This window comes from Sparus aurata, chromosome 13 (genome assembly GCF_900880675.1).
Source record: "Sparus aurata chromosome 13, fSpaAur1.1, whole genome shotgun sequence".
NCBI lineage: Eukaryota > Metazoa > Chordata > Actinopteri > Spariformes > Sparidae > Sparus > Sparus aurata.
In genome coordinates, this window is record NC_044199.1 from 18,110,188 (window position 1) to 18,134,498 (window position 24,311).

The 24,311-nt window shown below is 39.5% G+C and overlaps 1 protein-coding gene across 1 annotated transcript in view; it reads right to left on the minus strand.

Moving 5' to 3' along the window:
* Positions 1-421: 421 nt before the first annotated feature.
* Positions 422-24,311, minus strand: part of jam3b (junctional adhesion molecule 3b) — a gene marked incomplete at its 5' end in the record, with an annotated part of 42,233 nt that continues 18,343 nt past the window's right edge. Inside the window, 8 exons of the mRNA XM_030438710.1 lie at positions 422-3,820; positions 5,772-5,826; positions 5,947-6,076; positions 6,218-6,317; positions 8,212-8,414; positions 8,945-9,097; positions 9,197-9,310; positions 9,408-9,476. Of these exons, the coding sequence (XP_030294570.1) occupies positions 3,785-3,820; positions 5,772-5,826; positions 5,947-6,076; positions 6,218-6,317; positions 8,212-8,414; positions 8,945-9,097; positions 9,197-9,310; positions 9,408-9,476 (860 nt within the window). The remainder of the gene's footprint in view (positions 3,821-5,771; positions 5,827-5,946; positions 6,077-6,217; positions 6,318-8,211; positions 8,415-8,944; positions 9,098-9,196; positions 9,311-9,407; positions 9,477-24,311) is intronic.

Below are 24,311 nucleotides of genomic sequence, written 5' to 3' on the forward strand. Positions count from 1 at the left end.
TTAAAGTTTCCACTGGCTCGCCCTCAAACTACTTATATACTGCCCCTGCTGAGCTCATTGATTATAATGCTCTTTGTTCCGGGAGTTGTTGCCAGTTGGCACAGTAGCCAGGGAGCAACAAGAAAGCAGTTTTTAGTGTAGGAAGGAGGAAAGGCTTAACTCCCACTAATAGATTACGGCTTTAGATCAACAAAGATGCTGTCAATGGGATATTTGATGGACTTTAATACTGAAAAGGATTTCTGTGAACAGCAGGAGACTCGAGGAGGATTGGGAGGAGCAGAGAAATGATGAAATGACAAGACTGGCAGATGCGGAGTCCACACTTCACACACACACACACACACACACACACACACACACACACACACACACACACATACATACACACAGAAGAAAAAGCAAACCCAGAAGTCTCCAGTAATATCAGAAGTGAGTTTTATTAATCACAAATAGAGTGGTTCTAAAATGAACAGAAACAGCCCCAGCAGGCCCCGTATGGACATTCTACTGTATGTGAGTTTGGTTCAGAAAATCATGTTTTTCTTACATGATGCACCAGTCCTCAGTCAAAAACAGTTTTACAGTGCTGGATCAGTGGAGCGCTGCTTTCCTTGAGTTGAAAAACAATGGTGAGTTAGCCTGACTTTCCCTCTGATACGAACACACAGTGGAAACCATCTCTCGCTGTGGTGTGAATGATGTAAATACGCTCTCACTGGGATGTAAATATAATCTCTATTGCCGCCGTCCTCACAACTTCTAACCAGATCACAGACAGACCCGATCAGCGCTGCCTGTGGGCTGAATGTAGTCCTACATGTAGCTGCTCTACATGGATTCCTGACACTTTGCATGAATTGTGTTTTATAAAATGCTCACACTGCCTGAATAATTAGAGCTCCATTACGGCTACATCACACTTTCATGAATATGGAGTCAACTCTTGGTTTTGAACACTGTGTTCATATCTGAACGCAGCGGAGCGGTGGTGGGTTACAGAATCAGATTCCCCGCGGCTGCCTGTGTTTATAAAAGTAAAACAGTTAGCCAGGACAAAGCGTCTCTTTAAACAGCTCATATAAACGTCCCTGCTTTGGGTATCCATCTTTTTTCGTTTGCCTTATAGTGCTACGTGTCTTTGCCAAAAAATAATTCCCACTATATTTAGGCACTAAATATATTTCTATTTCTACTTCAACATGTCTACACCTTCAAATCTATGAAAAAAAAAAGCTATTTACAAATTTGCAGATACGTATTAAGAGAAGGGAAGTGGAAATTTGCGGTGATATCATTCCTCTCAAACGCCATGTTTGTGGTTCAATGATTGCAAAACGTGAAGCCCCCCGACAGTGTCGGAAAAATGTACAAGTGAGCGAGAGCATGGCTGCAGAGAAACTGGACTGCTCTAAAGTCAGAAGGCACTTAAGAGGAATGAAATTTGTACAAATGAAGAGGGCAAATGCATGGATCTGTGTGCTCACCATATAATGCATCTGTAATAGGAGTCATTTGAGAACCTAATCGGGTAAATAGTACACTTTTCTCTCTTGGTTCCTTACTGCAACAAGTTAACCTGGAAAAGACTGAGTAGTGTTGACAACTTCCTATGTGCAAATGTTGGGCAGATCGTCTCTACCATGACTGGTACTCATTTAACATTTCACCACTATCAATAACAGCTGAACAAGAGATTCATATAATCTGCATGGAAGTTATAAAAATACTGATAATCTTAAATCTTGCTTTTGGCTAATTGTTTAATTATTTAAAAAATAATCAAACCTTAAATTATTAAGATCAGGCATACAATTTCTTGGGGCTACAATTTAAGTCAGGGGCATGGGGGTCCTTCTCCAGAAATGAAAAAATAAAACGATGATGCAACTGACATATACTGAAATATCTATGGGGATCATTTTAAATCTTCACTCAATCAGTTTTTGAAGCTCAGTAATTTCTCACTATATATCAGGATAAATACGGAGAATTTAAAGGTATGAGAAGAATATGTTAGACTCATTATATAAAATGATCATAACTACACACTATAAAAAATAAATAAAATCAAATACAAAAAAAAAATCCAAATATCAAAAATGGGCACAGCGCCTCTGCCAGAGAGCTGTTTGTTCTGAATACCTTTTTAAAACTGACTCACGCTGCAGTTCAGAAGCTCTTGTTCATGTGTTATGAATTAAAATGATAAAACGCCACCTTTTTCTCAGTCTTACAAATGGAAAGAGTTTCATATTGCCTCAGATAGGAATTTCTTTTTTTTTTTTTTAACGTTTTTCACCACTTTACATATTCTTGAGAGAGGAAAAAAAAACAAAACAAATATCTATATACAATCAGAACGACTGTTAACCCTCCAGACCCCGGCTGTGTGAAGAGTAGGGCCAGTCCTGCGTGCCTTCAGCTTTGCCGAAAGGAATGAGTCCAATATGAGCTTCAGTCAAACCTAAAGTAAATTTTCCTTCCAACTAAAACACAACTAAAGGTTAGAAATGTTAGATGAGCTCTACTCTCTAATTAGCACATTTCGCAAAAAGTAGTTTGTAAACGGTTTGGACTTCAGCAAATATCAACCAGATATCATTGAGATGAATGTGATCTGTGTATGTACTAAAGAGTTAAGAATAGTTGACAGAGTAGTCCCAATGACTCACTTTGTTCTAAGGTCTTCCTGCTTGTTTCTACTCGGAATTCAAATACACAGTAAAATGTCCAAAGTACCGAAGTATTAAATCTTTTTATTGCCTCTGGTTTTGTTTGGGTCTGGGAGGTTAACTTACAAACCCTGTCTTATTAATAATAATAATATTATTATTAGCATTATTATAGTGTAATACTGAAAGTATGTATGACAGCAAAACTCTATCCTGGACAGCAAATTCAATATATACAAGATTAACAGCAAGCATAGAAGGACACTTAAAATCAAGAAAATGCAGCACTGATTGTGCACAGTGTTTCACAGCATTTGACTGGCACTCTTCAAAGCCTCTTACAAAGACTATCTACAAACATTAACATGGAAGTCTGTCACAACAGAAAATTAAATATGTAAGACCGCCGATCAAGAACCACATCTTGATATGCTAATACAAGCCATTTTTCCTTCTGTCTTCCTGTCTTCTGATTGCAAAGGTGTAAATGCTTACAGCTTGATGCAAAGTGGTTAAAGTGTTACATTTTTTTTTTTCACAACCAAATAAAAAAAAAGAACACATGTTAGTATTTTACAAATATTTAAAAAAGTAAACCTTTATCTATAGGCATTTTAAAATATATTCCATCAAAAATAGTCTGACAAATTTCAACAGTAGAAAAGAAATGTTATACAAATGACAAAAGGTTTGAAGCTAAATGTTTATAGTAGAAAGATGTCATGATAGGCTGACTGCGGAGGAGAGAGATTCCTCCTTTTCTACCTGCAGAACAAATACATGTTTTCTTTTTCTCCACCTCGATCGGTGTTTGAAACAATATACAAACTAATAACTGTAAAATAAAAAAATCCATAATCTCTGAAAAGAATTCAGTTGGTGGTGAAGGAAGTTGACAGACGGATCTCAGTCCCTACATGTGTAACGGTTGAACATATTGTTGTCCTGTGGAATCTTGTCACCTTTGGCAAACTTGAGTAGTTGGATTTCAGTCATGCTGAGAGCTCCGAGCATGAACTGTGGCAGCTCCGTGGTCAGACAGCGTGGAGTGCAGTCCCACATGTCATGTCTTTCACTCAGCACAATGCCCCTCATCATCCTGTCGCTTTTCAGATCACAAATGACGACTTGTGTCGGAAATCCCCCTGCGGAGAACATACAGCCAGACAGGAGCAGTAGGTAAGAATTCATCATACTAAAGAAGTGGTTCAATGGGAACACGGATATTTTACCTCCATTTACCTCATGATACATGTTGTGTTGAGGAGTTTTTAAGTTAACTTTCTTTTACAGTTCAAATCTTCTTTACTCAACAGTTTACTGCTATAGAAAATGCAAATTAGTTTCTTGGCTTCAAGAATATATTATACAATACAATGAACGTACATGTTTTAACATACATTGGTAATATATTCAATACATATATATATTTTGCATATCTTAATCATATGTGTGTGTGTGTGTAGATATATATATATATATATATATATATATATATATATATATATATATATATATATATATATATATATATATATATATGTATATATATATTTATATTTACGTATGAAAAACAGCAATGACTGGTAAATGTGTTACATTGAGTGAATATAAGATTTCATATATAATAGCAAATATATTGGAAGAACATTAATACGCCTGCCAGAGAGGTTTTGTTTTAACGTTTTTGTGTTTATTTGTTGGTTGGTTGTTTCATCAGCAGTATTACACAAATACTCCTGAACAGATTTCCATTTTCAACACTCAGCCCAGATTAGACCACACTTTCTCACTTTCTTAAACATTTTGGACAGTGTTATGACCTGTTTTTTCAGGATCTATATATATATTAGATCTATATATGTATGTGTATGTGTATATATATATATATATATATACACATAGCATACATATATACATATATACGTATATATATTATCTATATATATCTATATCTATATCTATATCTATTTGATATTTTCCCTATATATAGATCTAATATTTTAATATGCTAAGTTTTCCTTGTTTGTGTCACTTTAACACTGTTATGAACTATTTTCACCATGTAATTCCATTTCTTTGGTGTGTTGATCCCACACAGTAGTTAATGGAGCACACTGGGGTTGGTTAGTCTTGTTTTGGATAGCCTGTCTCCCATTATTAAGGAAAAAAAGAAGCAAAATGAAGACGGCTCTGTGAGAGGAGCACTATAGTCTCTCATAACTGGACTTATATCCACATTTTGTTTTGTCACTGTGTCAGCACTGAAGAAAGATCTCACAGTCAGCACTGATAAAGTTACAGGTAGTTGTGAAGTTTTTTGTGAGAGCTGTCCACCCCCTGGCTATAATACGTTTTAGCTTATCATTCTTCTCTTCAAAGTACTTTTCCTTGTATTTAGTCACAGTAGCTCTCAATGGGGTAACATACACTGGTACTCGTGAGCTTTGGCTTTGAGCGATCTTCAGGCATGGTAGCAGGGTGCTTGTTCCAAGCGTGGTACCGCAAAGTGCTCGTACTCATTCTAAACTGAAAAGTGTCAACACACATTTTAACTCACATTGTGACATTTGAGTTTCTAGAGGAAATGTTCCCACACTGAGCTTCTTTTAGTATGCTTCACTTTTCGACCTCAGACTGTCTGTATGCAAATTACTGACATGCGTAGCTCGGCAGAAAAATATTCTCGACAGTTATCCCTTGACATCCCTTGTATGCACAGAGACGTTCATCAGATTGATAAAGCTGTGTGTGTGTGTGTTGGGTCTGTTTAATAAAACAATTATTGTGGAGCCTCAGTTCTACTCCTTTAATCAGCCATAACATTATTTCTGCCTTTTCCACCAATTTTAAGAACTTCAGAGAAGAAGCGAATTTTACCAATCAGCATGGTTTTCCAGGATTGCCCCAGCAGCTGCCATTATACATGCCAGTGGTTATACATAGCATTAATTTATTTATCACACGTACTTGTGAACCATCATCAGAGGTCAATATTTATTAGACATAAGAAATGATAATCAATGAAACTCTGAGTTGACTGTCAGTTTTACACACTACAGTCCAGGCATATCGATTTAAGTGCCGTCTACAAACCTCATCCTCCGTCCTGACATAGTCCACTCCATCTCCTTTAGCTGGAACCTTATAACTTAAAGACACAAAGAACATAACGGTTCATGGGTGAGGTTGAACCAGTGATGGTTACAGAGGAAAAAAAATCAATCAAATCTGTTGATCCGTAGATTGGGATGATTTCTGGAATTCTTACTTGTTCCCCGTCTGTTTTTCGCTTGAGAAGAAGCCTCTCTTGTATGCACAGCAGATCCCCACTGTTATACATAACAGCACTATGACCACCACCAGCACTCCCAGCGCAATCCCAAGAACGTCAATATCATCTGTGGGGTTCAACCAGAAGGGTGAAATGAAACACTGACCTTTGATTAGCTCACAGTGGAGGACAGTTGTGTTTCCATAAACTATAAACTTTAAATACATCAGTCATTACAGGGTGTTATTTGTATCTATGACACACTTACAGACTTCCATCAGCTGGGCTGGACACTGCGAGAAACCTGCATCGTTCTTCGCTCGGCAGAAATAATCCCCGCCATCTTCTTTTCTGACTGCAATGAACTTCTGCATTGGAGAATCATAAAAATGCATCTAATTAATGCAAAGCCTAAACAATGCTCATGTTTTCCATGTTTGTCTGATTGACAGTTGTTTATAGAAACATTGACTTTTGTTTATATGATAAATAAAGCCAAATGAATCACAGAGGCAGGATTTATGTGCAGTCAGTATGGAAGGAATGACAATTCTGATAGTGTGAGTAAGAATGACATTCATACCACATTTACAGTCTTTTTGATAACTGTCAAAATTTAATTATATTAGAGAATGTTAAATATGAAAATTCCACAGAATTGGACTCACTGCTGTTTGCTTCTGATAAAGGAGTGACCAAATGAAGTGACTCAGTGGTCAGAGGTGTTCTGTGCTGATATCAGATTAAATCCACTGGGGTTTGGTGAAATAAGAGAGCTCTGGTGCTATATTACATTAACCTTTTAAATACGACATAAAACTGTGGGTAGACTGCTGCTCTGTGTATCCTAACCCACTGCAATCGTTGTTGTTTAAGCAGAAACTTTGAGACTTTATGAGGGAAGATAGATGTATGAAAAAGATTATGCCTCATCTTTAAAGCAAGATTATTAAAATATTTAAATCAATTTATTGTTGGTATTTTCTTTTTGGTAAAACCTTTTTATTCTATTTCATTTTTGCTTTAGTTTGCCCACTACTTTGTGTGTATACACAGTTATGTATGTGAAATCTTTACTTTTATAATATAGATTTTTCATGTTCAACAAAAACATAGCATTGTAAAAAATTACCCAAAAGGTCATACATTGGTAAAAGTAAAGATATTACGTTAAAATGTTACAAAGTGAAAGTCACCCATACAAAAAGTACCTGTGTAAAAATATTACAGAATCTGATACGAAATGTGCTCAAAAGTACAAGTAAAAGTAAATTATATATATAGAAACATGTATGTAGATACCGTATACGGTAGGTCGACGGATGATCTGACCGGATAATCAGGACCGGAATCAGGTTTTTTTTTATCAGATTGCTGATAACATAAATTACTTTAATCAACTTATTAAATTAAATCAGTCACTTAAGTTATCAAATAAATGTAGTGGAGTAAAAAAAAAATATTTGTCTCCACAATGTAGTGGAGTGGAAATATAAATTAGCACCAGTACTTCAAGTACTTCAAAATTGTACTTAACTGCAATTTGCTTTATTACATTTCATCAATGTATTCTGTCAAGCTGTATAGTACTGCAATAAATCAGAAATGTGTGGTCTCTTGCGATGTTCATGAAATAACAACAAGAAATGTTGATCACAGAAAAAAGATGGAAGGACTTCCAAGAAGTTTTAAAATATAATGAAGCTCAAACTTCCTGGCCAAGTAATGTAATCTAATCCAATAGCAATGAATTCCACTCCCTACATGGGTGGTTGATGGGCATTACTCCCTCACATGGGAGTAGCAGAGGGGAGAAATAACTGTGTTTCTGTGAATTGTCTAAAAATAACAGTCAATTCAAAATAAGTACAGTAGAAAAACCTCATTAGTGTACAGCCACAACCAAATACTTAATTATCTTCTTCCACTGAGGTTACGACACTTGAAATAGAGTTTCACATTGAGACAAACACTGCAGCATGCTTTGGTGTGTCACATCTTAGAGGCCAGCATGAAGGTTGACAGGAGAGTGTTGGAGGAGAGCTGCTCAGCACATCGAGCTGTGCTGCAAAGCAAGTGAGAATTGAGGAATGTGCAAACGAGGACAGCAGATTCCCCTCGTGGCTCAAGCCCTCTCGCACCATCAACTGTCTCCCCAAAATATCTGCCCCCACCCCTGGGCGTCAGGCCACCGTCCCCGATGCCCCACCCATGCCGCTCATGCGTGTCCTTGTCCAAACACATGCGCACACACATACTAACCAGAGTTCCTGTGTCTGCGTTGAGTGTGTATGAGGAGTTGGTGAACTTGAGGCTGGTCTTCGGGTCATCTGGGATCTCCTCGTTGTTCTTGAACCACTGGTACTGAGACTTAGGGAAGCCCTCGTCCTCCACACAACTGAGCTCAGCTGACTTCCCAAAAGGCACAGATTTTGGGACGCTGCATTTTGGCACCACCGGCTTTACTGTGGCGACACAGAACATATGATCAGGGTCTTCATGGGGAGCTTCACAACTCAGATTAGGTTTTATGATCTGTAAGCATCACAGTGATTGACAAACTGACACGTTCTATCCTGATGCTGCTGGATGTATCGTTAACTTTGATGCTGTAAAAAAAACAATGTAATTCTGGTTCACAGGACTGACGGGACGGGTACACGATTTTTGGCCCATGCCAAAAAACGCCACCAAAACATGCAGCGCTTGCTTTCTTTAGCACTGAGCAGATGCAGTTTCAGAGGTTTCCTCATATAGCCCAGTACACGCCTTTGCAGCTGGGCAGGTCTGGTCATAACACATCCTCGTATGTATGCCAAAGGGTTGGTGCGACCTACAACACGGTTTCATCTTACAGCATCGAAAGTGTGAATCACTAAGCAAGGTCTCTCTTTAAGGACATAATAATGGCTCGAAACTATATCATATACTGATATCTTTGACTTAATACAGGCCTACATACACACAAATAATTATCAGTGACGTGGATAAGTACCTCTTACGATGAGGTTAATCACAATCTCATCAAAAGACTTCAGGTCATCAGCAGCGGTGACCTCACAACGATATTTGGCAGTGTCCGATCTTGTGGCATTAGTTATCAGTAATGTGGCAGGTTCTCTGATCACTGCTCTGTTCTCCAGGTCACCTGTTGGAACAAAACACGTCCAACTGTCTCAGTAATAAACTCATTAATGGTAGACTGTTGAGGAGACTTATATTAGACCTGTTTGTTCTTATACGTTACCTGAGACCTTCCTGTCAAAGTACACATAACTTGGTCCCCCATTTGTTATCTTCTTCCATTCAATTCTGGGATTGGTTGTAGAAATGGACTCAATCAAACATGATAACTCAATTTCTGCAAGACAGAGAAAAAAGGGGAGTGACATGAATGATGTGAAAAGGACAAACTGTTTTTGTACTTTCAGTGGGGGTATTTATTCATTAGCTCTTACTGTCAAACTCATTGGTCCAAGGTGACTCGTCACTTGTTCTCAGGACCACTGCTAACACGTTGAAGTAGCCTGCAAGACATGAGAAATAAGCAATGCGGCATGAGACTCTCCAGAGCATGAATTTCATAATACAGTGATGCTGTAGTGCTACATGCACAATACCAGCTGACATTCGCTGATGTGTGGTGCTTATTTTACCACTCTCCTTGGGGATGTTCGTAACACGCTCACAACTAAAGTGACAAAAAAGTGTGAATCCCACATCCTGGTGCTCTATGGCCATATTCTGTTACCGTCTATCTTCCATTTTTAGTTGTGTTGGTCAAACCATTGTGTGTGTCTGTGATGAGGGTGGGGGTGCTGTTTCTATGCACAGTGGATAATTGCGCAGGGAGGCATGTGCCCTTTCCAGGGCAAGCTCGCCATGCCAGTAGTTCAACCGCCTGCCGAGCCCCCCTCTCTCTCTCCCTCTCCCCCTCTCTCTCTGAGCCTGATGCTGTTGCCCATGTGGGACTAATGGTGCAAAAGCACCCTGCAAAGATCTGTGTTGGTATGTGGTGGAGGGCTAGGGCCTAGGGAGGGGACACTGCTGAGTCATACTGACAGCCTATGGTCCACAAACAAATCCACACAAAGTCATTTCCACATGAATGTTGACTGGGGAAAACACTCACCAACACTTCCGGAGACATAAAATAATCAGATTTTTCTGTCATTAAAACTCTATGGAATCTCTAATCTCCATTTGTGCAACCTCTCTTGCTGCCAGCCTCTGACTGAAATTTAGTAAATCTGGTTTACAGAATACAGGACACTCAAGTCATGATATAATACATTTCAGTGGTAAACTGTATAAGAATGGATTTGAGCATTATTATATTTAATGCACAATATGTTATGTCAACCAATAATGACTCTCTATCAAAACACAATAAAGGATGTTTGCGGAGTGTTGTGTGGGGAGGTAGAACTGGCCAGCTCTGGAGGAGAGAGGTGGCAGCAGAGCCAGAGCTTCTGGAGGAAACACCCACAGTTACATCTGATTGTGCTCTGATCCATAGCAGTTTGGCAACAGGAGAGCTTCTAAGAGTAGTTTTGAACTTCGAACAGCCGAATGGAGGGTAACACAAATAAACAAAAATAAAACACATATTATTCTGCAATCAAGGCATGAGCCACTGTTTTGTTCGTTATTCATGTCACATTTAGTCAGTTACACCCGACCAAATGAGCACTGATAGCACTGTTACCTTGAATAAAAATGTAGATTTCTCTATTTTTGGATAATCATAAGAATCTGAGGGTGACAGGTAGTTTGCTTATTAGTGTCACGTACAAATTACCGAGCAGGGGTCCGTTTCACAAAGCAGGTTTAGTGAAAACTCTGAGTCTGTTAACCCTGAAATGAGGGAAACTCTGAGTTTTCCGTTTCACAAAGGGAGGTAACTCAAACCAGAGAAAGAGGGGTAACTCTAGCCTGTTTCACAGAGAGAGGTAACTTAAGATCTCGGTCAGTTACCATGGTAACATACTCTATGAACCTAACGTGGTCGGGACCAGGTTTTTCTCAACAAACCTCGAGTTTCTCTCTGTCTCCGCCCTCTTTCAGCCACACACGGTATTTGATTTCCTCATTCATTCAGTCAGCAGGCAAGTTTTGGCGTAGTATAGTTCTGATTGATCATTGCAAAAATCAGTCAGTAGGCCTACATTAGAAGTTATATTAGGTGGCGACTATTTTCACTACCATGGCATGTCCTGTTGATAATGATCCCGTGGATGAAGGTGCAGCATTACTGCGCAGAGAATTAAATATTCGTCAGGAGATGATTATCAGACCGCGCATAGATGTTCTTGCATTTCCAGACAATTATCTTTTTGAGCGGTACCGTTTCACGTCACAGTCCATCATTTACATACACAACCTGATCCGTCCTTACATTTCCAACATTACCAACCGAAGTCATGCTCTCACATCCCAGCAGATATTGTGTGCTGCGCTGCGTTTTTTTGCAAATGGGATTTTTTTATACGTCGGAGATGCAGAGCACTTGAGCAAGGCAACTGTATCAGAGCGGTCAGAAGAGTGTGCCTTGCCCTGAAACGGCTACTACCCATCTTTATCATTTTCTTATCACGGGCCACCACCCGTTTTACGGGCATCTGCTTTATTTCTGTTGGCTGAGTAGAAGTCTGTGTTAGTTTAAATAGGCTTAATTATTTAACAGAACATGATATAGATGAGAAGACATTTATGTGTGTGAAAACAGCATTATATGTTGGGGATAAAACAACTGTACAGTCAAACAGCCACTTAATATTTACTTTACAATGTAAAACATGATCAAAATGAGGTACCCCCATGAGATTATGCCGAGGTCGAATGTTTTTATGTTTTAACTTAAACTGCAGCCAAGTGCGCTTCTCCCCCGCGGGATTGCTCCTAAATGAAATAAATTAATAGGCTACCACTCAAGCAGTTTTCCCCTGTAATATTATTGATTGCAAAGGACTACATTTAAACTTACGCATTGACCCTAGCACCAATGTTCTCCCACGCCGTCTCCCTCTCTTTTGCTGCTGCAGCGGTGTTACACTTCCTTCTAAAAACGTGCTCAAACTCACCGTATGAGCGCATTAATATTTCCAATTTCAGTGGGGTGAAAAACGTAGCCCTCCTCTTCCCCGTTGCCATGGTAACTCGTCGAATCGGGGCTCCATTGATGCTGTCTTTTTATACTTGTGGTGCACGTGCTTAACTCCAGGTTAAACTACTCCGAGTTGATCAAACTAACTCAAATCAGCTGTTCTGGAACCGAAAACTCAGAGTTTCCTATCTCAGAGTAGATCAACTCAGAGTTCAGGGTTAGACTCAGAGTTTGTTGAACCTGCTTTGTGAAACGGACCCCAGGTCTACTGGATAAAAGCCCAGGACTCTTGAACCAGAACCTCTGAATGAAGTGAGTGTCAACATTTCCTTTTCTTCAAATTCAGTCCAAGGAGTCACTAAAAAAACACAAAGGGTTGCAAAACAAAGAGATGAAGCACAAAAGGACACTACCTACAGTGTGTAGGCATAAGGCTAATACCACTAATTAGTGGTGGAAGTGGTTATGGGCCTCTCATTCAGAAAAACTGCTCAAATGGGGATTAACTAACCTCCACCAACTGTCATCTGAACATGCAGCAGCGTCTCGGGTCACCTGCTAAAGCAGACTGGGTAAGCTGATTAGCCCACGGTCTTTCTGGAGATCATGACAAGACGACAGCTTGTTTGTAACTGCTGCTGATAGTAATAACACTGCACAAGTGAAAAAGTAGGTCACACCTACTTTGACAATAAGGAAGGTATTAGGTAGTAGTAGGAAGGTAGATCTTTAGTAGCTGTTTGCAAAGTTTAAGTTTTCTTGGATTGGATTGATATTCTTCTATCAGATACAGTGTAGGTATAACACTGAAGAATCATTTTTATTTCAACGTGACAGTTCTACATAAAATTAAGAATTTTATCACTTATTTTTTGTTGGTGACAAGCAGCAGAAGAGTCCAGAAACAAAACTGTGAATCTTGAGTGGCTCCAGGGTGCTTCTCTGTATGCAGCTGACTCTGACCGCAGTGGAGGGAAGGAAAAAAACTAAAACATTTTCCCTAAAACTTTCAAAATTATTGTAGCATCATTTGAAGCTACTTGTAAGGAAGTTTATCCCAACAGGATGACGATGAAAATGTATTTGTTCTGGTTGCTAATGTAGATTTCAATAAATAATTGATTTGGCTTCACATCTTCAGCCGTAACTTATTCTGTACTGTGCTAAAGTTTGGAACCAAGTGTAACAAGTTTAGCTATACGGCACTAAATGAAAAAGTTCTTGACAAACTATAAAAAGTAGTGTTTTCTAACTTAGAACTTTGACAAAGAATTGCAAAGCAGTATGGATGAGAATATGCCCTTGTTTTCAGAAACATGACAGTCAAAACATCACCGATCCAGTCGAAGCCTGTCACCTATTTAGCTTCCTCTCCACACTGCTCCATGCAGAGAGGCACAGATGAAATGCTTTTCATCTCCCAGTGTTTCTGACTGCTCCTTGTACCTGCAGCTACGCTCTTGTACAAATGTAAACCGTTGTCTGATGAAAAGCGACTGAAGGCTTTTCTTAACACTGAAATATGACTGAATCCATGTTTACACAATGGTGCTGATACCTACTCTTCAATAAATATCCCTGCCAGTTCACTTCATCCGCTCATGTACTTGTAGAAATATGCTATTTTCTGACAAGAGCTTGTGTATGTGAAGTATGTCAGTGCTTACTTCTGGTTTACATTTAAAATGCACTGCATGTACTGTGTAACTCAATCCCAAATCTAACTAGGCCAAGTACCAGGAAATGATGTGAAGAAACAGAATCCGAAGTAGACAATAAATTCTTCCAGGTGATTCATTTCATACTTTGACTTTCCATTAAATGCAACACTCAGTTTAAAGTCTGGTCTGACAGAGCTAATGGAGTTTACCCCCTGTCCCAGTGCTTCTCCTTAATTCGGAGAGTATTAGTGCAGATTAGGTGCCTAAGTGAGCTTGACGTAGAGATAAAAAGCTTGAGAGGTCTGCCATGGAAACAGCTGTCCAGGAAAACAGATGAAACCACCACTCAAAAATACACTTTTGGCACTGAAATCCATCTCCACTAGAACTCAAGCTAGTAGAATGAAATAACATATTCTTCACAGTTGTTGTTGTGTATTACAAAAAAAGGACCCTTTAGGTAGAAGCATTGAATGAAAACTGAAAATAACGCTGCACAATGATAAGCTATAATATGCGTTCTGTCCCTTTGCTCTAATGTTAAAGAAAAGAAGACCTGTTTTTTCAACAGCCTTCAAATCTCATACATGAACAGAGTATTTTGAAAAGGTCAATTTTTGACAACTCATCTACTTCTTTTGTACTGAGTCAAATTCAACCATTGTTGACTTTTCTCTGATATTCTGGGCATTGAAAAGGAGCATTTTAGGCCTTGTCCACATGTACGAAAACAATCTTTTTTTCTCCGTCCTCGGCATCGTTTCGAGAATATTTGCGTCCACACGGATCCACTGAAAACGACTCAAAACGCTGTAGTTCATACTCCGCACCTATAGGTGGCGCTTGAAGTTCACCAAAGGTGGAGAAGAAGAGACGGAGCATGCGCATTAAGCTTGTGCTCTGTAAACAAACGACCCCTTTTCCAAAAAGTGCGTTTTCAGGGGCTGCGTTTTCAGGATTCGTGTGGACGGTCGGCCAAAACGATGCAAAACATGTGCGTTTTAGAGCGCACAAAAACAATAAGGCTAATCAATTATTGATTAGTCAACCAACAAGAAATTAATCGACAACTCCTTGGATAATTTATTCATTTCCCAAGCAAAAATGGAGATAGGTGCTTGTTTCTCTCTCTCTCTCTCTCTCTCTCTCTCTGTCTCTCTGTCTCTCTCCCACATGTGAATATTTACTCGTTTATTTGTTGCAGTATTCTAGAATAATAAAATGATAATATTTTGGACTGTTGGTCAAAACACAGCTGTTAGGACTTTATATCCTTTTAATCTACTGTCATTTCATTAGACAAAACACTTAAGCATTTAACCTAAAAAATAATCTTAGTTTGATAGATTAAACTGCCAATGGACAACTTTTTTGCTTAACATGTAAATTAGGGGCGCCGGTGTTGTGTCAATGTTGGTTCCCCTATTGATATGTCCTTACCGTTACCATCAGGACATAAGACAGTTCCAAACTAGCTTTCTGTTTACTAGATGCAGATAACAAAACCTGCCGAGTTATTATTTCAACTAAGTGTTTCCTCTGCCTTTCCATAGAACTGAGATCAGTGCTTTGCGTTAAATTAGGATTCTTAACAGTATTTTTTGTGATGGACAGTAACCAGGCTGCTAGCAGTGCAACAACAGCACCAATAGTAATAGGGCAACAAACCCATTTTTGGCCTGTCACATCTCCACAATGCATTCCTTTGCATGGTGCAATACGTTAAAAGAACTGGAAGACCATAAGGAACCAGTAACAATGCTTTAATTTGTCACATGACCTTCAGGAATTCATCTTGAAACCCCTTTTCCCAGACTTTTTCAAAGAAAACAGTTTTGCCATTTTGCTCCTAAAAAAGTGGCTGAAAACATAATTTCCTGGCCCTTTTCCGCCGTGAAAAAAATTTAAGCACACTCACAGGTGAGTAAACTTGAACTTTTTATAGTTTAATGCAATTTAATTGCTCATTAAATAGTGGAAACTTGCTTAAATGCAACTGTTGCCTTGAAGCAACAACATACTATTATGGAAAATTGCATATGTTGCCTTGAGGCAACAATGAACCATTATGGAATCAACATGGCAGCATGAAATGTTGGTAGAGTGTGTTTAGGTACACTATATTGCCAAAAGTATTCACTCACCCATCCAAATAATCACATTCAGGTGTTCCAATCAATTCCATGGCCACAGGTGTGTAAAAGCAAGCACCTAGGCATGCAGACTGCTTCTACACACATTTGTGAAAGAATGAGTCGCTCTCAGGAGCTCAGCGAATTCCAACGTGGTACTGTGATAGGATGCCACCTGTGCAACAAGTCCAGTCCTGAAATTTCCTCGCCCCTAAATATTCCACAGTCAACTCCAGTGGTATTATAACAAAGTGGAAGCTATTGGGAACAACAGCAACTCAGCCACGAAGTGGTAGACTGCGTAAAATGACAGTGTGGTCAGCGGATGCTGAGGCGCTTAGTGCGCAGAGGTCGCCAACTTTCTGCAGAGTCAGTCGCTACAGACCTCCAAACTTCATGTGGCCTTCAGATTAGCTCAAGAACAGTGTGTAGAGAGCTTCATGGAATGGGTTTCCATGGCCGAGCAGCTGCATCCAAGACATACATCAACAAGTGCAATGCAAAGCAGCGGATGCAGTGGTGTAAAGCACGCCGCCACTGAACTCTAGAGCAGTGGAGACGCCTTCTCTAGAGAGACGAATTGCTCTTCTCCATCTGGCAATCTGATGGATGAGTCTGGGTTTGGTGGGTGCCAGGAGAACAGTACTTGTCTGACTGCATTGCATCCCAAAGGTGTTCTGCATAGAACTTTACTGGTTAGAGCAGAGACTGAGAGCCAGGCCTTCCCATCCAACGTCAGTGTGTGACCTCACAAATGCGCTTCTGGAAGAATGGTCAAAAATTCCCATAAACACACTCCTAAACCTTGTGGAAAGCCTTCCCAGAAGAGTTGAAGCTGTTATAGCTGCAAAGGGTGGACCAACGTCATATTAAACCCTATGGATTCAGAATGGGATGTCACTTAAGTTCATATGCGAGTCAAGGCAGGTGAGTGAATTCTTTTGGCAATATAGTGTATATATAATATTCAAAAGCATACCATTCATCATAATATTTATATTTTATAATCTACTATTGTAAATGTAAATTGTAAATTGTTCTTCAATTGACAAAATAAATTTAGCGTCATTCTATACCATTATGGTACAATGTTGCCTACAGGCAACAAACCCCAAAAACTTCAAAAAAAATAATAAAATAATAAAATGTCTTTAGATTATGTTTATTTAGTCTATTTTAAGACATAAAAACACTCAAAAACATTTTTTTCCTAACTCGCATCATAATGCGTACCATAGAGGGTTAACTCCTGCTTCCAATATATGCAACTACCAAAATAAAGAAGCATAACAAAAAAAAGTGCAACTCTTGCCAGGAATTAAACAAACCCCTTGCATCAATTAAACAACCGCTTCCCTCTGGGTATCATTTCAGCAAAGGTTGCATCTTTTGGGCAAGAAACAGCTGGACTGTCCAGTAAAGTGTCTGAGCCGGGTAAAAGCTCAGGAAGTGCTGACTGTGTGTTATGAGAGCGATATTTTCCATCTCTCCTCCTCCAGTCTGTCTGACACATCCTTCCCTGATCATGTCATACTCATCCTGTCTGTCTCCTTGAATAGCCTTGCACCAATGGAGCCAATGATAAGTAGATTACTTATTTCTTTTTTTGTGTGGTGATTGTGAAACTCTCTGACACACTAGCTGTACATGGCCAGGTCTGAATGGAAGATGTATGTGATGTGGATTATTACCATTTAAACCATGCAGGTGCTCTGTGACCTACATATGCCAGGAATGACATTGCTTGTGTCCCTTCACTTTTATTTCCTTCTTGCATGGACACAGCTGTGTGAGATCTGGCAAGTTTCTTTTTTTTCTAATCTTCCTTGCCGCCCCATGATGGGAGCAGGGTTTTCTCTGTAATCTTAGTGTAATGCCCTCGTAAACCCCCCAGGTTTTACATCAGTGAATAATACAATAGGCACAGAGGAGCTGGGTATTTCCTGATGCCTGCACTGTATAATGAATCCCTCATTTTTTTCTGTTGTCCCCCCTGGGAAGCTGAGCTTGTTTCCCGTACTGCTGCTCGTGAATCCAGAGAGGTGAGGCCGCTATCATAAATAGAAAGGTTCAATTAAGCAACCCGGTGATATTCCCTGTGGAACACCTCCGCCTCCTGCATATGGAGACTATTCCCACGCCCTTCTGGAGGCTTAGACATCAAAGTACATACACCCAGTGTTTCCAGCTACCAGTTGCTGTTTGGTAACTCTCCACGTGTTTGCATGCTGCTTGAGTTGCATAGAACCTCTTGGCTGAGTCTGGCTTTCTATAAAAGGAGCTGTTGCTATCATCTATTATTATCTATTATCTATTATCGATTTATCAACTATTATTATTTTATTATATTTTTAACCACTATTCTATTTATTTTGAATTGTTGTTTACAATTGACTCCCTAAGGAAGAGTAGCATCTGTTCAATAATTGCAGTTTGATCAATTATTTTCTTCCCTACTCCAACACAAATAACGGGCCATGTCAATAAAACACACTCCTGTTCTCTGACCAGCCGGTCATATCAACAACTGTCATCTCCAAGGCCATGTCCTCCAAATGATTTATTTTTCAACAGTTTGTAAAAATGACAACATAAGAAAATATATGTGCACATTTTCTGTGCCACATTACTAACATCTCACCTTATATAAGCGAGGTAGAATGAGCATGTGCATCCAAACACACGTGGAGGTTCCAGGTTCATGGATATGAGAACATACTGTTCATGCTATATATTGACTGCATGTAGCTAATGTTACATGAATAACATGGCCTAGATATCCCTGATACATATTCAGCACCATGCTTCCAATTGAAAGTAGGTAAACAAGCAAATCAAGCAAGCAAACAACAATATGGCTAGTGAGGACCAAAAGACCGCTAGATCCCTGCAGTGGTGAAATTAAGTATGAGAGTGCTGAGGGAGACTCACATTGGTTCAGAGGAACCTATGCTGCTTGTTTTCTCCACAATCTTGGAACAAAAGTGCTTTACGACAGAAGCCAAAAGGCAAAAAAAAAAGAAGAAAAAAAAGGCCGGAATCATGCTTATCATTACATCAAAAGCAAGCAAGCAAACAAGCAGGTGATTAGCAATGTAAATCTGTATGTAAGTATTCACAACACGTTGACAATAAAAATCATGTCTCAAGATTACTTGTTTTGTATGACCATCCAAAGCCCAAAGATGTTTAACTGAGCAGCAAATCCTCACATTTGAAAAAACTGAAACTATAGAATGTTGTATTTTAATGTTTGTGCTTTTAAAATGACAGAAAGGATTAATCAACTGCCAAAATACTTATTTGGTTTTCTGTTCACCAACTAATCCATTAAATAAAGAGTAGTTTCAGCTCTAATTTACCATATTTCCAGATGTATTTTTTACAATATTTAAGGATGCTATTAACACAAACAAAAAGTTATATCAATAATTGGATTATTCTGCCAAACATCTCCATCTTAAAATTAATAGGAGTTTGACACAAGGCAGGAACTCACACAGTCAATTAATGATCTTTGATGATTGGACAATTCCTGTTATCAAAGTCCTTAAGAATGACTAGATGACTTGGTCCTTTAGCAGCCCAAGACAGATAGATTAAGACCTGCCCTTCACAATTCATGCTGTGTTAAGAGGTTGCCAGGTCTCCTGTGGGCTTTCACTTGTGCATTCCTTTAAAGAGTCTCTGTTGGAATTTCTCTTCTGAAGGACACAGAAAATCATTTAGGTGTGGAAAATGTTTCTCTTCTCCTACAAATTAGGTTAGAGGTTTTGGCACTGCACACATGACCGCCAAGTTTCTGGTCCCAGAGCTCAAAAGGTCAATGTGAGCCTTAAGCAGAATATAACCAGCCAAGCCAGAAAAGGGTAAGTGTTCTAAAGGAGAAGTTGAAAGGAAGAAAACATAAAACCACTGTATGCCAACTGCGTTGTGAGTATTAGAGAACTATGTCATAATGATCACGAGGATGACTAAATTAAAAGAAAGAAATGACAGCCGAGTCTCTGGTAGTTGTCATTTTACATATAAAACCACAAAATGGTTCTTCACTGTAAAACAAATGTATTACAATCAAGTATCTAAAATCTTTAAGTGAAATATCATGTTATAACAAGTTTTAGACAAAACGATATTATTAAGAATCATTCACAAAATGGCCCTTTAGACCACGTACTGTAGCACTGGGACTGACTGGAGGCAAGTTGAACAGTGTATTGCTGAAGGACTCTCATGTCTTGCTTGCTTTCCCCCAAGGAGACACTAATTTCCATTTGATAAAGGTCTATGATGTCAGCTGGGACACAAAGCCTGACAAATTAATTCATAAGAGCATCACATATTACCATAAGCTTCTTTCTGAGAGACGATTACAGCTGGATCGTAGACAAAGAATGCTCTGCTGCTCCAGTTCCCATAGCAATATTCGTGATATTTCCATAGTAACTGATTCTTTTTCTGTCTTTCTTGCCATTTCCCCTCCTCCAACTGATGACCTAGCACAGGACCCCACCTGTTTTGGTGCTGTGGGAGAGAGTTAACAGACCAAAGAAGTCTTCTTCCATGAAAACAGTAATCTGATGACATGATGAGGGAAAGGTTTTAGGGCTGAGCAGGCACGGAGGATGACCCCAGGTTGTATTGTCACAGCTGTGGTCATCCGACAGTGTCGAACTATTCCCATCCCAAAGTGTATGTTTAACTTTCTTCTCCCCACGCACACCTACTTCTACCCCTCTGCTGTCTGTTGTAATGGCTCTGTAGAATCGACAGTTCAGACCATCACACGAACGATTCATGAGAGAAAATAAAACATTCAGGCTAGACTTCAGGCTGAGTAATCTCTTTGTTTGATCGACTGGGGAAATCCGCTTCTATTGGTACGAGAAAAACAACTTTGTGCTTTTTTTCATCACATACTGAAGCTCTCACCAACAGGCTTCTATTCCAATGAGCTTGAGCGGAACTTTATAATAATCTAAGGTACAAGCATAAAGCATTTTATTTCCTTTTTCTGATGTTAATCTAAATTCACTTTATCTATTAGAGCTTCTTGTCAATCTGTGAAAAAATCTGTGAAAAAACACAAAATTATGTGAATTGGAGAAAGTCAAGGGAATTGCACAAGTGTGGTTAAACAAAGATAAGTCAATCCCTGCCATATAAATGCACCAGGTGCTCCTTCAGCTGCTTAGCAAATGTCACCACGTTTGAGTGTAAATGGATGGACCCAGAGCAGCTTGTCACTGAAGGATCAGCAAACTTCAAGTGTATGTAAAATATGCAGCTATATTAAACCTGCATATAAATGTATCACAAGCTGAACAGGGGTAGAGTGGTCCACTAAACTCATGGTTTGCTATGTACAGCATGTACGTATTTGAGGTCATGGTTTGATTCATGGTTTTTCTGAAAGGTCTTCAAATCTCTGTCTGGTATGTGACCAGTTAACATAAATTACTTACTGATAATCTATTTCTATCCCGTTTCGAATTCATAACACTTCTCCTCATTAACCAGTGCCCTCATTCCCCTCATAGTTAGGGGGTAGTGGTTAAACTCTTCCCCTTTGAAATGGAACAACCCTTGTCTTCAAGGGTTTTTATTAAGGCTGTCAAAGTTAACGCGTTAATAACCCGTTAACGCAACATCCTCTTAATGCCGTTAATTTTTTAAACGCGCGATTAACGCTAAAAAAAAAAGAAACGCGTATTGTTTGATTTACGGCCATCGGTGGCACCTGTAGTCTTGATCCAGAGGGTCGCAGAATAATAAGAAAGGGAATCAGAAGAAGAAGAAGCAGGGTTGGTGTTCGGGAAAAACACGGTGGACTGAAAAGCGAAAGTGAAAGGAAAAGGAGAAAGGACTCATGAACGGCAAATTCATTTTCAAAACACTGCCAGATGGTTCGGTCGATAGGACAAAAGTTATCTGCACGTACTGTCGACATGAAATGAGTTACCATTGAAGTACGTCGAGTCTCAAATATCATTTGCAAGCCAAACACATGGTAGATGCAGAGAGAACCACCTCCCATCGCCAAAAGCAGACATCACCATGTTTTGATCCCATTTAGGGTGAGGGGATATTTTTTGAGCCTTTTATTATCCTGCATGATTTGAAGTGTTGAATAAACATTTTCTTATGTTTTAAGAACTAGTATTAAGAACATGAAAAAAATAATTAAGGTACATTTAGAACAGAAAGAAATGTGCCAAAAAAATTTAGATCAATTTGCGATTAATCGCGAGTAAACTATGGACAAAATGCGATTAATTGCGATTAAAAAAATGTATCGTTTGACAGCCCTAGTTTTATGTAAAAGAAATGTGACTGGACATTTCCAATAGGCCCTGACAAGTCTGGTATTATCACAATGCCATTTTCCATTTACCTGATAGAGACAGAAAAGCATGGACACCTGCAATTCATTCTCAATTTTATGCTATCAAATAAGTCATCAAATAAAAAGAACAATGCTTCATTACCTGACTACTAGAGTTGATTTGTAGGCTGACATTAGCAACCTGTGCTCCTATCCTGCCAGTCTACACTGATATTAGAGGAGTGGTACCAAGTGTAGCAGTCTTTAGCTAAAATTTCAATTTCGAAATGTGGGACTGTCATTTACAAATTAGCAATCACAAGGTAACGTTAATTACCTTAAAGGTATTGACAGAAATAACCCATTACCAAGAAGTATTGAAACTTTTCCAGTCAAATGTAGGGTAGTAGGCAGGTTAGTGTGCTAGGTTTCAGAATCTGTTATGGATTCCCCGCTAACTTTACCTTATTTAGCAAGCATATCCCAGTTTCAGCTTCTGGAGCAGCTAAATGTGTTTGGTTAATGTTGGCTCCCTTAACTAGGCGTGATGCTATGTCCAACTACTACCACCACAACTTCTGCTGTTGATGTCCCCAGACTAACCTAAGCTCTAACCCAGTGCTTCAGTGCCTTCCTCTGGGTAAGTCTAAATCAAGTGACCTTGATTTTTATTTATACCTCGATACTTACCTTTTATAGACTGCTGTGACTGAGAGGGAGCTGTTCGCTGAGGAGGACCTGGACCTTAAAAAAATCCTAGCTGCACAACTCCTTGACCGATCAGATAAGGCATGAAAGGAGCTTGAGCTCTATAGAGCTCTACCTGCTGACCTCCATCAACCCTGCTGCGTGGTGGGGGGAAGAGGAAAGGGAACTTCCCCATCTTGTTAACTAGCCTCTTATTATACATGTTTCCAGGCATCCTCCACTCCTGCAGAGCAAATATTTTCAACTGCTGGAGCATGCCTTACCCCAGAAAAGGCTGACATGCTAATATTTCTTAAAAAGAACTGTTCGGTACTGGTATGTGGATAGACTTAGAATGTTGGCTACTGGTATCGGTACTGGTATCGTAATTTTTTAAATGATACCCAGACTTACTAGAAAGCGACATGTTATTGAAGTTTCAACACTTCACCCTAACCATCTGTCCCAAAATCAGCCAGGCTAGCTATTTGTCCTTGTTTCCAGTCTTTGTGCTAAGTTAAGCTAACTGGCTGCTCACGGTAGTCTCACATTTACTGTACAGATATAAGACTGGTATGAATTATGTCATCTAAGTCTTGGCAAGAAAAGCGAATCATTGCATCTAAAAGTGTAGCACCCAGCACGTTGGATTGATTAACCCAGTCACTGTGCCTCTTCCTGTGGCCAAGAAGCATACAGCCTGCAGAATTATAATGCTCAGAGATGAAAGTGGTCAGACTAACATCGTGTTCAGAATGCCAAGTGGTCTGCACACAATCAGCTTCAACCAGGACAGGGGTAAATAAAAGACCTGAAGAACAGGTGGAGGTAAAGGAGAGTACACATTTGCATATTACATGACGGAACAATACCAAAATATGGATGAACAGGTTACATTTCAATTAAGACCAACAGTTGAACCAAAGTCACCTTGTTCACATGTTTATCCTGAAGTCGGGGTGATGTCTGGGCTAACAACCATTCTACCCCTGGTGGATAAACTCATCCTATCTGACTAAAAGTTGTATCCTGGTATCAGGAGTGAATTCAAATGCATCCTATCTTTTCCAGGTATATTCAAACGCGGTTCAGCTTTCCCCACAAGGGCTCCTTGTGTATTCATTTATTCTGCATTTACATACGAGGCTGCTGCAGGCCGTGATCTGTGAGCCCGATAAGGCCAGGGCAAACCATGTGCCTTGCTGCTGATGAGCACTCTGATCTAGGCAGGGTCAAATACTCGGCCTGAGCCAATGAGAGGATAGAGAGGGGGGTGGGGGAGGAGCCGATGGTGTCACTGAATGCCTGGGAACCTGTCACTTTGTGTCAGTGTTAGCGTCTACATCTGGCCTGCTCTCACTTTGACCTGGAGCTAAGTACAACTAGCTCACAGGACTGGACCACAGAGTAGGAAAAGCAACTTTTTTTTTCTCATGCACCTTACACGCAGT